Below are 16,646 nucleotides of genomic sequence, written 5' to 3'. Positions count from 1 at the left end.
TAATAGCATCATTGGTGCGCTGGAAGTGGGGACGCGAAGTCGTGATTATTCAGGTTCATTTTTTGGTGTGCTTTTGTGTCGCTATTCGTATGGAGTGAGTGATTGTGGTAATCGAATAATAGCATCATTGGTGCGCTGGAAGTGGGGACGCGAAATCGTGATTATTCAGGTTATATTTTTTTTGTGTGCTTTTGTGTCGCTATTCGTATGGGGTGAGTGATTGTGGTAATCGAATTATAGCATGACTTACTGAATAGTTTGTGTCTTGAGCGTAATTTTCGTTGAGTAATTGGTGTTTTTTGTGTTTTTTTTTTTGTGATCTTAATTAATTGTTTTGTGATTTTCAAAGCCCTTCCTATATCATCGTTGATCGGAAGGCACGGCGTCGGGTAAATTGTGTATATTTTTTTCGAATAAGGTTTTTATTTTTTATGGTGAAAAAGCCATTTCTATATAATGATCGAAAGACGCACTGACATTTTGGATTATTTAATAGTGGAGTGAAATAATTGTGTGTGAGTGACTTTGTTTGTTAACCAGAAAGACCTTCCCATAGCATCGTTGCTCGGAAGGCTCGCCGACGGGTTTGTTATGAAAGTCCTCCCCATAGCATCGTAGCTCGGGAGGCATCGAAAAGCCAATACCTTATCCTACTAACCCAAAAAAGTAATAATCATGTGATGCTTGAAGGAGATGCTGTGGATTCAACGGTCTCAAGCGGTATCAACAAGTATATAGCGAAAAACTGTGTGCTTGATGAGTCTGCAACTTCAACTATCGGACTAACATTCCTCCCTTTCGTTGAACTGCAGGCTTCTTGGGAGGGCGCCGGTATTGACTAATAAAGTAGGGATCTTCAGAGGTTAAACAGTGAACGGATGGTTGGCTCCCACTGATCATTTTTGATTCATTGTTTAACTTCAGCTGATCCGTCAATAACGGAGTAGCAGCTCATTGGCAGTCAACCATGCTCATGCTCATGCTCATGCTCATGCTCATTTCGAATGTAATAACAACATTTTTAGAAAATACTCAACATTTTCACAAAACTACGTATTTTCGAAAAAAATAATCAAAATTTCCGTTTTTACAATGTGGGTATCGAACGATCGGGATTTTTGCATGCATTTCGAAAGATATTTAAAAAAATGAAAACACTCAAAATTTTCACAAAACTACGTATTTCCGAAAAAATACTCAAAATTTCCGTTTTTACAGAATGGGCATCGAACAATCGGGATTTTTTCATACATTTCGAATGTAATAACAACATTTTTTGAAAATACTCAAAATTTTCACAAAACTACGAATTTTCAAAAAAAATACTCAAAATTTCCGTTTTTACAATGTGGATGTCAAATGATCTTGATTTTTTCATACATTTCACAGAACTACGCTGCCCATGATCGCATAAATGTCCCATATGCATTTTCATCACTTTTGAGTTAATGATGCAGTTTTGTTCAAAATCGTGTGCTCTTTCTAAAGAGCCTATAACATCCAGTACTTTGTTCTAGAAATCGGGAGGAAATCCAGTTTTTTCGTGAAAACTTAACATGTAGCCTTATGTGTGGGACAAATTTGCCTTGCGTTTTTCTCAGCTTGCTGTTTTTGCATATGGGACATTTATGCGATCATGGGCAGTACGTATTCTCAAAAAAAAAAAAAAAACTCAAAATTTCCGTTTTTACAATGTGGGTATCAAACGATCGGGATTTTTTCAAACATTTCGAAAGTTATTAAATGAAAATACTCAAAATTTTCACAAAACTACGTATTTAAAAAAAATGATTGGATTCTTTGATACCCATATTGTAATTTTTTTGAGTATTTAAAAAAAATATTGTTATTACATTCGAAATGTAGGAAAAAATTCCGATCGTTTGATACCCACATTGTAAAAACTGAAATTTTGAGAAGTTTTTCAAAAATACGTAGCTTTGTGAAAATTTTGAGTATTTTCTAAAAATGTTGTTATTTCATTCGAAATGTATGAAAAAATCCCGATCGTTTGATACCCACATTGTAAAAACAGAAATTTTGAGTATTTTTTTTTCGAAAATACGTAGTTTTGTGAAAATTGTGAGTATTTTCTAAAAATATTGTTATTACATTCGAAATGTATGAAAAAATCCCGATTATTTGATACCCATATTGTAAAAACTGAAATTTTGAGAAATTTTTCAAAAATAAGTAGTTTTGTGAAAATTGTCAGTATTTTCAAAAAAAGGTTGTTATTACATTCGAAATGTATGAAAAAATCTCGATCGTTTGATACCCACATTGTAAAAACTGAAATTTTGAGAAGTTTTTCAAAAAAACGTAGTTTTGTGAAAATTTTGAGTATTTTCAAAAAATGTTGTTATTACATTCGAAATGTATGAAAAAATACCGATCGTTTGATACCCACATTGTAAAAACGGAAATGTTGAGTAGATTTTTCGAAAATATGTAGTTTTGTGAAAATTTTGAATATTTTCTAAAAATGTTGTTATTACATTCGAAATGTATGAAAAAATCGCGATCGTTTGATACCCACATTATAAAAACGGATATTTTATAAGTATATTTTTCGAAAATATGTAGTTTTGTGAACATTTTGAGTATTTTCTAAAAATGTTGTTATTACATTCGAAATGTATGAAAAAATCCCGATCGTTTGATACCCATATTGTAAAAATTGAAATTATGAGTATTTTTTTTTGAAAAAACGTAGTTTTGTGAAAATTTAGTGTATTTTCAAAAAATGTTGTTGTTACATCCGAAATGTATGAAAAAACCTGATCATTTGATATCCATATTGCAACAACAATATATTTTTGGATTCTTTAGCGAAAACAAAATCATTTTTAAAATACAGGAAAAATGCGTATTTTTGTGAAAATTTTCATGAAATAATAATTTTAATGGATAACTGACATCATCCCGATTCCAATACACTATAATTTTTTGATGTTTGCATGATTTTTCATACGGTTAAAGCCAATGTCTCCCATATAGCCAAAAACCCATAAGCTCTGTGCTTCAGTTAAGCACTGGGCCGTGCTTAACCGAGGCAGCTGAACGGTGCAAAACCGGGGCAGTGCAAAACCGAGGCGTGCAAAATCGAGGCATGACTGTACTGTAGGGTGCCCAGAAAAAATGACCCCCTGCTCCACAAGCGGAAAACGGTTTTTTGGGTTATTTTAAGCATCTGTGTAAATTTTGAGCGAAATTGGTTGAGATTAATCCATTGATACCCGAGCCTAAAGTTGGTGAAAAAAATGTTTTTCATACAAAAATGACTTTTTTAAATCGCTAATAACTTTTCAGGTTCAAGTTTTACAGCTTTGGTATGTTCTACAAAGTTGTAGAACATTAAATTTTCAATTAGAATCTCACATTTGAGAATATTTGGATGAAAGTAGCGTACCGTGCAGAGCAAACCGTAAGAAAGTTGGGTTTTCCTTACATTTTTTCGATTTTTCCCATACAAACTTCACCTTCGAGTATCAATGGGTTAATGTTGACCGATTTTGCTCATATTTGGCCCAGAGTCCTAAAATAGCTCAGGGAACAATATTCAGCTTGTGGAGCAAGGTTTTGAGAAAAAGTCCCATATTCTGGGCACCCTACTGTACTGTCATCTGGAGCGAATCGGGGGTTAGCTATGTTTTACACATTGTTTTGATATTCGCCCCCCTGATTCGCCCCAGTTGACTGTAATGTTTTTATATTTTTAAACTTGTCATTTTTTTTTTAAATCCCTTGGATAAAAATCAGTACGTGAATACATAGATAATTTGCAGTAGTATGAATATCTAGCTTTGAACATTTTGGCCACACTATACTGGGGTTCAATCCAGCTTGGTAACATAATAATTCAATAAGATTGCAAAAATTTAATGTACATATAAGTCCATGACAGTTCGTTTCATGAGAATACTTTAAAGTTCAGTAAAAATTTAAAAAAATTATGAAAATATTTTTTTCCCTTAGCAACTTAATGTTTTTCAAACTTTCTAGCACAAGATGATGGGCAGTGCATCCTTATCACTAGCTTCGACCTCTCCCCGGGACGTGGCCGTGTCGTCGTCCCCCACTCGCAGAGAACTTACAAAGCTCGTTTCCATCAGCCCACTTTCGTTGAGCTTGGTCTCGACCGTTGGCTGCCGGCGGATGGTGCCACGTGGCTGAACGCCAGCCCCACCATCGCCCAGACCTTCCTCCAGCATGATGGTGCTGGCCGGTCTGGACGTGGCCCTTGGACTAGCGGCAGAAGCGGAAGTTGCGGTACCGGCGGAAGTGGCAGCAGCGGAGGTGGCAGCAGCAGCAGCAGCATTAGCGGAAGTCGACTTCTCGGCAGCGATCGCCATGTGGAACTCGTTTTCGATCGTTTCCTGCTCGTTAGGATAAGTTTTGGACTTTAAAAGACAAATATTTAGACTGGACAACTGGGGGACGTGGACGTGTGTAAAGAGTGGAGGGGGAATCTGCGAAATTTGGAAGAAGCTTGAGGGGCGGGGTGGGGTCATTGTGAACAGGCACACGAAGGTGGCGAAGTTTGTGGGTGGCAATGATGCTGGTGTGCCATGGAAGAAGATACATTACATGAAGGTCGAACGTTAGCTTGCACAGACACACACATCTCGGGGGATGAACTTTGAAACGAATGTAGTGACGAGAGTGACTGATTGGTGGGGGGAAATTACTCAACGGAATAAGACCAAGTAACGAAAATGTAGGGTTAAACGAGTTCTTGTTAGCTTGTTAGTCGATTAATTTGCTTATCAAGAAGTTAGTTAATGCAGACATATGAAGCATTCTTTAAAAAAGTTTATTGTGTGATATAAACCTTCTAGATTGTGTTGATTGAACTTCAATCACATTCTTAGAATTGTAACTATTAAAAATACTAAAGTAATAGTAATATCGGAATTTCAGGTAAATCTGGCTCGGAAAACGAACACTGTTTTTAGTCATTCTTTCTTATTTTGTGGAGTCTTAAAATGCTGACTGTGCTTAAACAACTTATTTAAAATGTAGTTTTTTTTCGGTCAGATAAACAGATCTTCAACAGTTTTTTCGTTGAAAGTTTAATTGAGGGGTGTCCAGCCTTTCAGCCCTAGGGGCCAAATTTTGTTTTCCTGAAGCGGTTGTGGGCTGTATATTTTAATTATATTTTTTTATATTTATAATGATTCTGAGGCAAGTGTTGAAAGTAGTATTGAAGCATATTTTTCAAATACTTTTCAAGTTTATTTAATCGCAATATTAAATTAACTAAATTGAATTCCATCTTGCAGGTATGCAGCAAAAACATTTTAATAAAAAAAATTAATCAACGAAATATAAAAATGGAGATAGCATCTCACAGATAATAAAATCCCAGAAATAAAAACTTACAAAGGTAGAGAAAACAAGAAAATATTTCAAACCCTTTTGAAACTATTGAATCTTTATCAAATAATAATGTGAAAGAACCCCTTTGAAGGTTTTTTCTTTTTATGTGTCATCGAAATGTGTCTACTCCATCCACTTACAAAATAATGAAAAAAAAAATTAAAAATATAAGTCAAATAAAAAATCATTTTATAAATTTATAAGATTGAATATTTACTCTGTGCAAAACATAATTAAATTTTTAATTTTTAATAGAAAATGGAAAAATAAAAAAATAAAATAAATATAATAAATTAATTTTTCGATAACAGACCCATAAAATACTGACCCATTTTGTTCAAACATTCGATGCGTCTTGGTTTAGGGGCCCATTCGTTGCTATTAAATTGCTTAAACTTTTAATAAGTAAATGTCCCATATGCATTTTCATCGTTTTTGAATTATTGATTCAGTTTGGTTCAAAATCGTGTGCTCTTTCAGAAAAGCCTGCAACATCCAGGAAGGAAATTCTGTTTTTTTTGGCGAAAACTTAACCCGAAGCCTTATGTGTGGGACAAACTTCAAAAGTGGGACAACTTGCTGTTTTTGCATATGAGACATTTATGCGAACATGGGCAGTTCAAAAGTTATGTAAAAAATGTTTTTTTTTACGTACATCCGGGTGTTAGATAAATGGCCATCGTTTGTTAGATAATCAAGAGACCTTAAAAAAAAGTCCAAAAGTTTGAAGGTCTGGCAACACTGTATCTAATTATTGCCACTTAAGTGATATTTATGTACTTTTTTGAAGCTGGATCTCACTTATTTGTATAAAAACGATGTCTGAGTCAACAATTCGACATTTTTATATCATAAAAAAACATTTTGTCGAAAATAATCATCATTGTGGATAAGTTTATAAGTTTATCCAGAGTATTATTTGAAAAGGTTCTATAAACATACGAAAACCCATAGCTTATAAGACTCATTCAAGGGTGGTAGGTTGGGCAGCCCTGGTTAATTTTATATCATGTTAAAAATGAAAAAAAGCGAAATCATAACCAGTGAATTCATGTAATTATAATGATTTTAAGAATCTAAAGATAAAAGAAAATCGCATTTAGTGAAGAGATTATTCTTTTGTCAAAGATTTTTTGGAAAAATATCTTTTGACATTATTCTTTCATTTTTTAACTGTTTTTTTTGCTTGTAAGACATTATTTATATATTTTTTAGGGTTTTTTTTTTCATTATTTCCAGACACAATTTTAGGGGGGAAATATGACGCAGAAGTCTATTTGGAACAGGATTTTTGGTGAATGCACGGTTTCGAAAATAAAACCACCTTCGTGATAATTCAGTTTTAGTATGTTTCCGGAATGTTCAGAAATTTCCTGTAATTTTTTGAAGATTGGACCTCTAGTTTCTGAAATACAGCCTTATAAATCTTTTGTGCTCTATCTGATAACAATTTTCTTAAAATTTTAAAATCAAGACTTACGTAAATAAAATCAAATATGTTTACATTTCAATCCCGTTTTGGTGATCAAATATTTTTTCTTTGAATTTTGTAGTTTCAAAAATAGCTATAACTCATGCATTCATGCTTTATAAAGAATCCGCGATGCACTTATTAGTGTTATTTAAAGCCACGAAGAATCTTAGTTAAAGTCACCTGACAAGCTGTAGTAGAAAAATCCACAAAATTGAGAGCTAAATTAAAGCGGGTAATGCATCGGGTCGGGAATCTTTAAAATTTTAGTACAATTATCGAAGATTCCTATCTTAAAATGTGTATGGCCAACTAAACTATATTTTATAAGATTAGCCATTGAAAAAAAAAAAACAACTACAGAAGGATTTCTCGGCATTTGAATGTATTGCAATGAAATATTTTCGAAATATTCTGTTCAATACGGTAAGTTTAAAAGAAATCTCATAAGTTCAAATTTCCCTATTTGAATGAAAAAAATTGGTAAGTGTGTTTTTTGAATTTTGGGAGGTAGACAACTTGGTTTGGCTGGTATTATCTCTTTTTTGAGTAATTTTACCTAAAAAATGTGTAAAAATGTGAACTCGATGAAAATTCACCAGTTACTGATGTTTATCATACTTTCACCATTCCCTGACGAATCGTCTGCTGTGTGCTATCTTGTGACATAGACCATTTTTTGGTCGAAAATAAGTTAATGATGACGTTTTGCTATACTTAACAAACACTACAAGATGCGTTAACCTGATTTTGGGAACTCACTTCCATTTCCCGAATATCGCAATACACACTTGTGACATAGACCAATTTATCATCAAAATGATCGTGCACACTTGTGACACGTCATACATGTTGTTGGAAAATGTGGAAAATTTTTCTTGTTTTTCACAAATTTATGTTGATACACATTTTCTGAAGGCAATGCAATCTTTTGATTTTGAAAATATACTGATTAAGTCGGTTAATCTATTGATGTAAGTCTATTTTAGTTTATATGGGAATTCTGTGCACACTTGTGACACGTAGTACAATTTTACTTTCGAAACACACTTGTGACACGTGCTTTTCAGATTTTTGTTTACATTATTTACTGTATCTTTTAACTGGTGTAACCAAATTAGTTGAAACATGGAGCGTCTGTTAAGCGATAGTATACGAACCGATTGCTTCAAAAGGTTTGGCTCTACCATTCATAGTTTTGAAAATAATTATCATCAAACTTTAAAAATCGATTTTCTCGAATAGTACTAAATGGTCGTTGTCACAAGATAGCACACAACAAACGGAATATTACCATTACTTTTGCTGTGTATTTAACAACCGAATTAATACGTCATTCAATAGAAAAGCAAAATTCTTGTCAAAAAATAAAAAAAATACGAGTATATTTTTTAACTTTATCTCTAGATATTTAAGAAATGTATTTTTTCGTTTTCAAATGAGAACACAAATTTAATTTGCGTGTTTTGTCATCAAACGAGCGATATTCGATATTTGTTTTTTATTTTGAAATAAATCAAGGCTCCTTAAATGATGAAAAACAAGCAATTAAAAATAAGAAATTAACTAAAATTAAATAAATGCGTTGTTAAACATAAGCGAACAACCAACATTGAAAGCATTCTAACATATATTGTCGTGTAATCTGTGCATGTGTGCATGTACAACTACTCCCAGGACTATTGCACCCTAAAAGCTCTCTAAATGGTCGTCGGAAAAACGGTCTTGCAATTGCCATTTCTTTCTCCCACCAGGTGCGCAAATACAATTAGCAAAATGGACCCCTCGGAGACACTTTTTTGGCCTTCTCTCTCTTCATTTAATGTGGGTGAGTCTTTTGTTCTGCTATTTTGTAAGTATAGTTCTTGGGTGTTAAAAAAATCAATTTGAATATTGCGCAGGAGAGCTTTTTGGAGCACCAGCAAAAAAGGCACGTATTCTGAAAACAAAAGTGTGAGTTGATAGAAACAGCTAATGGAGAAAGGCCAATCTAAGGTACAGTTACACACACACATCCATACAAATATTTGCACACACAAAAAGTTTGTTAGTTTTTGCTAGTAGGGTGGTCCGTTTCCCTTTGTTTGGGGTGGTTCCGAAGTAGTCAACAGTTTGATAAATTTTGGTTTTGTCTAGGAAAAAGCATTCTTTTTTTTATCGTTCAGGCAAAATTAGGAAAACGAAAAACATAAAAAAACCAAATGGCGTGTTTGGACATCTCTATTTTGGTTTTGTTTTGGGTGTGTTATTGCAGACTTTTGTGGCTAGCCGTCTAAGGGGGTACAGACTAATGAGACGAGTAGGTCAAACCGACTTTACCGAGAATACTCTTGACGTCTTTGAAGGGGTTTTATTTTGGTGGTGGTACAGGTGGGATTTTGGTATTTGTTTGGAATTCATTGAATAGAAGTTGGCAACAACAGAGAGGCCGCAGCGTTTGTTTGTTTTTGTTGTTAAAGTGGCAGAAAGTGAAAGAAAAAAAACAGACGAGTTTTGTAGTTTTATTCAGCCCAGAACATAAATTTCAACATGGAGGCGGAGTAATGGAAACATGGAGATTTTTTGTTTGAATAATTACGCCAAATTTGTTAGCAAATGCAAATTACGAATTAATTTTGTAATGCGTTAAGTAGCACTAGAAAGCGCAAATTTGTTATTACATTCAGATTTGAATTGAGTAAGGGGCAAATTACAGCGAACTAGTTTAGCTTACAGCAGGTTTAAAAGAAGTCGATGTTAGTTAATTAATGGTTTCAGATTCAAAAAGTAGTTGGTGATTTAGTTCTCAAAGAGATTATTTAAATAGCTGTATTTGTGTGTTTAGTTAAGCAAGACAACAATTTAATTGATAGCTCCTTTTTTTGTGCATCACAGGTACTTTTCATAACTTTTATACTATTCATCACGAATAGTTTTATTTTTTTATTTAACATGTAGTGGGTACTTTTGTATACAGTTTATATTTGAGCAGTTCTCTAGGATTTCGGTCATTCGATTTTTTTTGTATTTTTTAATCCGACTGAAACTTTTTTGGTGGCTTTGGTATGCCCAAAGAAGCCATTTTGCATCATTAGTTTATCCATATAATTTTCCATACAAATTTGGCAGCTGTCCATACAAAAATGATGTTTGAAAATTCAAAAATCTGTATCTTTTGAAGGAATTTTTTGATCGATTTGCTGTCTTCGGCAAAGTTGTAGGTATGGATATGGACTACACTGGAAAAAAATGATACACGGTGAAAAAAATTTGGTGATTTTTTTATTTAACTTTTTATCACTAAAACTTGATTTGCAAAAAACACTATTTTTAATTTTTTTTATTTTTTGATATGTTTTAGAGGACATAAAATGCCAACTTTTCAGAAATTTTCAGGTTGTGCAAAAAATTTTTGAGCGAGTTATGAATTTTTTAATCAATACTGATTTTTTCAAAAAATCGAAATATTGGTCGCAAAAATTTTTCAACTTCATTTTTCGATGTAAAATCAAATTTGCAATCGAAAAGTACTTTAGTAAAATTTTGATAAAGTGCACCGTTTTCAAGATAAATCCATATTTAGGTGACTTTTTTGAAAATAGTCGCAGTTTTTCATTTTTTTAAATTAGTGCACATGTTTGCACATTTTTGAAAAAAATATTTTTGAAAAGCTGAGAATATTCTCTATATTTTGCTTCTTCGGACTTTGTTGATACGATCTTTAGTTGCTGAGATATTGCAATGCAAAGGTTTAAAAACAGGAAAATTGATGTTTTTCAAGTCTCACCCAAACAGCCCACCATTTTTAAATGTCGATATGTCAGCAACTAATAGTCCGATTTTCATTGTTAATATATGAAACACTTGTGAAATTTTCCGATCTTTCCAATAACAATTTTTTCAAAAAAAATAAACCAGGACTAACATTTTAAAAGGGCGTAATATTGAATGTTTGGCCCTTTTAAAATGTTAGTCTTGATTTAAAATTTAATCTTAAAATAAATTAAAAATATTGTTTTCGAAAAGATCGGAAAATTTCACAAATGTTTCATATATTAACATTGTAAATCGGTCCATTAGTTGCTGAGATATCGACATTAGAAAATGGTGGGTTGTTTGGGTGAGACTTAGAAAACATCAATTTTCCTGTTTTTAAACCTTTGCATTGCAATATCTCAGCAACTAAAGATCGTATCAACAAAGTCCGAAGAAGCAAAATATAGAGAATTTTCTCAGCTTTTCAAAAATATTTTTTCCAAAAGTGTGCAAACATGTGCACTAATTTAAAAAAATGAAAAACTGCGACTATTTTTAAAAAAGTCACCTAAATATGGATTTATCTTGAAAACGGTGCACTTTATCAAAATTTTACTAAAGTACTTTTCGATTGCAAATTTGATTTTACATCGAAAAATGAAGTTGAAAAATTTTTGCGACCAATATTTCGATTTTTTGAAAAAATCAGTATTGATTAAAAAATTCATAACTCGCTCAAAGATTTTTTGCACAACCTGACAATTTCTGAAAAGTTGGCATTTTATGTCCTCTAAAACATATCAAAAAATAAAAAAAAATAAAAATAGTGTTTTTTCGCAAATCAAGTTTTAGTGATAAAAAGTTAAATAAAAAAATCACCAAATTTTTTTTACGGTGTATCATTTTTTTCCAGTGTAGTCCATATCCATACCTACAACTTTGCCGAAGACACCAAATCGATCAAAAAATTCCTTCAAAAGATACAGATTTTTGAATTTTCACATATCATTTTTGTATGGACAGCTGCCAAATTTGTATGGAAAATTATATGGACAAACTAATGATGCAAAATGGCTTCTTTGGGCATACCGAATGCACCAAAAAAGTTTCAGTCGGATTAAAAAATACAAAAATTAAAATTGAAGAAAAAAGACCGATTTCGTAGAGAATTGCTCATTTATATTAAGTATTCGTTTTTTGGTTCAAAATAGAAAATTTAACGAAATCGGTCTAAATTGGTCAATTTTCAAGAACAGTTGTTGTCCTTATTTGAATAATGTTACTGCTTCTTAGATTAATAATCTTAAAATCAAAAACGTAATTTGTCAATTTTCATAAAAGGCAAAACATTTAAAACATCTAGGTTGAGGGTTGGCATTAGAGTGGTCCAATTCTGGGTTCCTCCCGGTACTTCCTTCGTCAAAAGTTATTGAAAAATTACTTTCCTCGATATTTTTAGAACATAAAATATTTGACATTTTTTCCGAAAATAGACATCCAAAATAGAAATTTCTGATTTATTTGTTTGCGCTTTCGATGGAACTATGTATCTTTTTTATTTCATTATAAAGTCAGTATAAAGTCAAATGATGAATATTTTGAAATTCAAATTAAGACAAATGAATTCTTAATTATTATTTTTTATCATTTGATGTTATATAACACCGATTAAAATAGCTGAAAATGGGGTTTTCAGTGAAATGCTTCTAAATAATAAATGAAGATTTAAAAAAAAATCTTCGCCTTCATTTTTTTATGGATTCTGGCTAGCATAAGATTAGTAGAGTAGTTCCTAACGATTACGTAACACGAAAAAAAAACTCGTTTTTTATTTAACTTCTGAAAGTAGAATTCTCAAATAACCTTTTCTTAATTTTTGTTTTATTTTAATTTGCTTAGGCTGGTACAATTATTTCAAAAAGTTTTTGTCAAAATCGGCCCTAAAAATCAGGGGCAAAAAAAATATTTAAAAAAAAATTCAAAATTTTAATTTAAATGCAAGTGCAATCAGCTAAAATCAGTTTAACATGCACTTCTCTGTGTTAAAAATCATTTTTAGCATATTTGGGTTTATTCAAAAATCTTTAGAATTTTTGAAAATTTTCTATGTACAGTACCGCAATTTTTTTTCGCTTATATTTTTATTCTGCCAAATCATACATTTTTTTAAAACTAGTGTAAAATGCATTTAAAAAACTTTTTGCATTCAAATGTTATTATGGCTTGTTATTTCAACTTTTTATTATTTTCAAAGTCGTTCTTTCTGTTATTTTAACATTATTTGTTATTGAAATGGCATGAATCTAGTTATTGAAGATTAAAGGTTAATTTAAAAATTTTAATCGTTGGGTCATATAAAACCTATTAGGCCTAAAGGTTTGGCAGTGATTTTTTTTAAAAAATATTTTGTTGTCTAGATTTTAGATATTTTCAAAAAACATTTTTTTTTAAATCGTGTCTCCTTAACCTGATATGGCACCATCACGTACAATGGATCAGAAAATGTCCCCTAAAAAAAATCAAAATATAGCAAAATTTATACTTATTTGGGAATTTAACTTGCCTTAATCATTGCCTACAGCTTTGTCGAAGACACCAAATCCATAAGAAAACCCCATCTCAAGATATAGAATTTCATACATTTACATACACATACAAGACCAGCCCCAAAATTGTGTGGAGACTTGTATGGAAAACTAATTATGTGAAATTGCTTCCTTTGACATAAGGAATGCATGAACAAGTTTCATCCAAATAAAACAAATACTAAAATAGTTGCAAAATCGTAGAGAACTACTTAGTAGTAATTCAGTTTCATTTAATCAGTCAACCAAAATTTAGTTAATTTAACACATTTTCTAAAGCTAAAGTTGTTTATAAATATAGTTCAGTTTTTAAACTAAGGATAAATCAGAAAAGTTTAACTTATTCTATCGGTCATATAGTTTACGTATTAGTATCAAAAGAGGAGCTATCCAATTGTTGTTTTGCTTTTTGGCAGTTAGTAAAAAAGTTTAGAGTAGAATTTATGTTATTTTTTTGTTAAGAGTTTAGATAAACGAAAATATATCACAAAACAATGAAAAGGTTTAATTTTCTTGAGGTGGATATTTTGACCAAAAATGATAAAAAATTTCATCGATTATGTGTGGTGAATAGAGAAGATAGCTTACCAGGGGACTCGCGAGAATTATCCCGATCCTGTTTAGGACAGCTGGAAGACGCTGGAAAACGATATTACACAGATTGGTAGGTACACTAAGAGACACACACATATTTTTGTTTGTTTTTGGGCAGAAGATAGTTGTGATAAGAGCTGGCTTTATTTTGGGTAATTTTCTGTCAGTAGTAGCAGTAAGTTGGTTTAAAGTAATTTCACTTTTCTTTCGATTCACTCAGTACAGGTCGGAAACAAATTTCACACAACAAAACAAAACAAAAAACTCAAAATGGGAAAATCAAACGAAAACCGAAGCATAAATGATTGCACTACTGAGAGTAGAATCTAAAAAGAATGACGGAGCAAACGGAATGAAGTCGGCCAAAAACCATGCTACAGATGTTTATGGAGAAGCCATCACAGACAGACAAAAATGAACGAGACTTTCACGTAAACGAGACAATCCAGCAGAAAAAGGGTGGGAAATGGTGCTTTTATGTTAAGGACTACCCTATAATGAAATTAGAAAAAAGAGAAAACTATCAAAGAAAGCTTCACAATGCAAAAAAGTTCTTCCTTAAAAAATATATCAATTCGAAACTTAACTGCAACAGATTGAATAAAATTAATCAACAAAATGCATTTTCCTTAAACAAAACTCGATTCAAAACGAAAACGCGCTCACGCTATTGCGCATCGCCCCCCGTCTGTGTGAGTTCGTACCGAAATTAATGTGTCTGTGTGCGCTATTGTGTACGTGTGTGTGTGCGAGTTAAATTAAATTTATCGACGCGCGTCTTGTCGCGTAAAAAAAGGGACTTTGGCTGCCATTGCGAAAATAAAAGTTCGATAGACGCCGGGTGGTGGAATAGTTTTCTTTTTTTTCCGCTTTTGTTTTCTGGGAGCGTTAAAAGTTTTGTGTGGCTGGGAAAAAGGGGGAGCAGTTACGCTTGAGCTGTTGTGTTGGGGGAAGCAATTAATTTCCAATTGGATGGAAAATTAAGATCGATGAGGAAATGGGGTGCTTTATAGCAGGAACTTGCATTAATTTAGGAGTTCGTATTTTGGCCATTAATCAGGGTCTTGTTGTAAAGCAATTTGAAAAATCATTTATATTTTTTAACGTTTTTGGATTGAAAGTTTAACAATTCCGATTATAAAAAGACGACTGAGAAAAATATTATTTTAGTACAAACAGTTTGTTATTTATGAATAAAATAATCGTTTTAAATCATCCAAGGCCGTTTTAAGAAATCTTTTCATCCCACCACCCAGTCCGGGAACCGTGGTGTAGGGGTAAGCGTGATTGCCTCTCACCCAGTCGGCCTGGGTTCGATCCCAGACGGTCCCGGTGGCATTTTTCGAGACGAGATTTGTCTGATCACGCCTTCCGTCGGACGGGAAGTAAATGTTGGCCCCGGACTAACCTAAAAAGGTTAGGTCGTTAGCTCAGTCCAGGTGTAGGAGTCGTCTCCCTGGGTCCTGCCTCGGTGGAGTCGCTGGTAGGCAGTTGGACTAATAATCCAAAGGTCGTCAGTTCGAATCCCGGGGTGGATGGAAGCTAAGGTGTAAAAAGAGGTTTGCAATTGCCTCAACAATCAAGCCTTCGAACACCTAGTTTCGAGTAGGAATCTCGCAATCGAGAACGCCAAGGCAATGCTGTAGAGCGAATAATTTGATTTTTTTTTTTCATCCCATCTGGATTTTTAATCATATATAGAATCACTGGAGTCAGGATATGATTTTTTGAAAAATCGTGTTTTTTTTTGCAAATTGCGAAAAACCGGACAAACAATTTATTTTGAATTATATTTTAAAGCAAAATTGTATTTGCAATCGATAAGTACCGTCATCAGGGGTGACATTGGGTCATAAAAATTTCAGCATTTTTTTTAACCCAATCTCACCCCCAGACACAATGTCACCCCTGATAACGGTATTTAAAAAAGTCAAAATTTTAATGGAAATTGAAGCCTAACAAACTAAAAACAATTTGAATGCATTTTTCTGCGTTTAAAACCATATTTTGCATGTCTGGGATCGATAAAAAATATTTTTAATATTGCTTGGATATTTTGAAAACTAATGTAAGCAAAACAACTGGGCAGGTGTAAAATGCATTTTAAAACACATTTTTCATTCAAATGTTAATACTGTGGCTTGTAATAATTTCAATTTCTGGATTTTTCCTATCGGCATTAGCCAGAGTTGAGGGACATAAACTTAAAAAAAGCAACGGCCTTATAGCTACTTTTTGGTATATTTTCTTTGATTCCTTTTCGATTTTTAAGCATTTAAAAAAACTTCTTGAAAGAATAGCATCCCTGAAAAATATTTTTGTAAAGCTGAAAAAGATGAAAGTGTTTGTATCTTAGAGCAATAAGCCTGAAATTTTCAACTGACGATGTTTTGGAAATTATTTCAAATGTTTAAATCAAGCTTTACTTTTAAAAAGGTCTAAAAAAGAGATAGTTTTCCTAATTACATAATTTAGAATAAATTATAAAAATTGATATAAAGATAAAAACGGTACACATTATCAAAAAAAAAAAAAAAAAAAAATGAGGTACCGTAAAACGGGGTGACTTTGATAGCCTGGGTGACTTTGATAGGTTTGAGATCTTTCCGCAAAATGAAGAGTACAAATAAATTACATACGGAATGGTTTGTAATCATACTGACCGGGGTAGAGAAGCGTTCAAAGTACCTAAAGAAGAACTTTTCATAAAATTTTGAAAAGTTTAAATAGTTAGTTAACTATAGTTAAGAAAATGTTGATGAAAGGCTTTATTTAAAACTTCTCAAAGTGTCATGATTTTATCGATGAACATGATTTTGAATAGGAAAACGGAATGCATTTTCGGATTCTTTGGACAATTTTCCACTAGGAGAAGGTTA

At 32.5% G+C, this 16,646-nt stretch overlaps 1 protein-coding gene across 9 annotated transcripts in view; it reads right to left on the bottom strand.

The window, feature by feature from the left end:
* The window catches only part of LOC120424315 (glutamate-gated chloride channel), a 365,994-nt gene that overhangs the window by 60,866 nt on the left and 288,482 nt on the right, over positions 1–16,646 (bottom strand). For 5 of the 9 annotated variants that reach the window (XM_052711128.1, XM_052711125.1, XM_052711127.1 and 2 more), the window contains 3 exons: positions 13,762–13,812; positions 9,173–9,190; positions 4,098–4,403 (listed from right to left, as the gene is read on the bottom strand). The exons of the other annotated variants lie outside the window; for them this stretch is intronic. In XM_052711128.1, the coding sequence (XP_052567088.1) occupies positions 4,098–4,403; positions 9,173–9,190; positions 13,762–13,812 (375 nt within the window). The remainder of the gene's footprint in view (positions 1–4,097; positions 4,404–9,172; positions 9,191–13,761; positions 13,813–16,646) is intronic. 9 annotated transcript variants of the gene reach the window in all.

This window comes from Culex pipiens, chromosome 3 (genome assembly GCF_016801865.2).
Source record: "Culex pipiens pallens isolate TS chromosome 3, TS_CPP_V2, whole genome shotgun sequence".
In the NCBI taxonomy this organism is placed as follows: domain Eukaryota; kingdom Metazoa; phylum Arthropoda; class Insecta; order Diptera; family Culicidae; genus Culex; species Culex pipiens.
The sequence above is the reverse complement of the archived record's forward strand: the minus strand, read 5'-3'. Positions and strand labels throughout refer to the sequence as shown.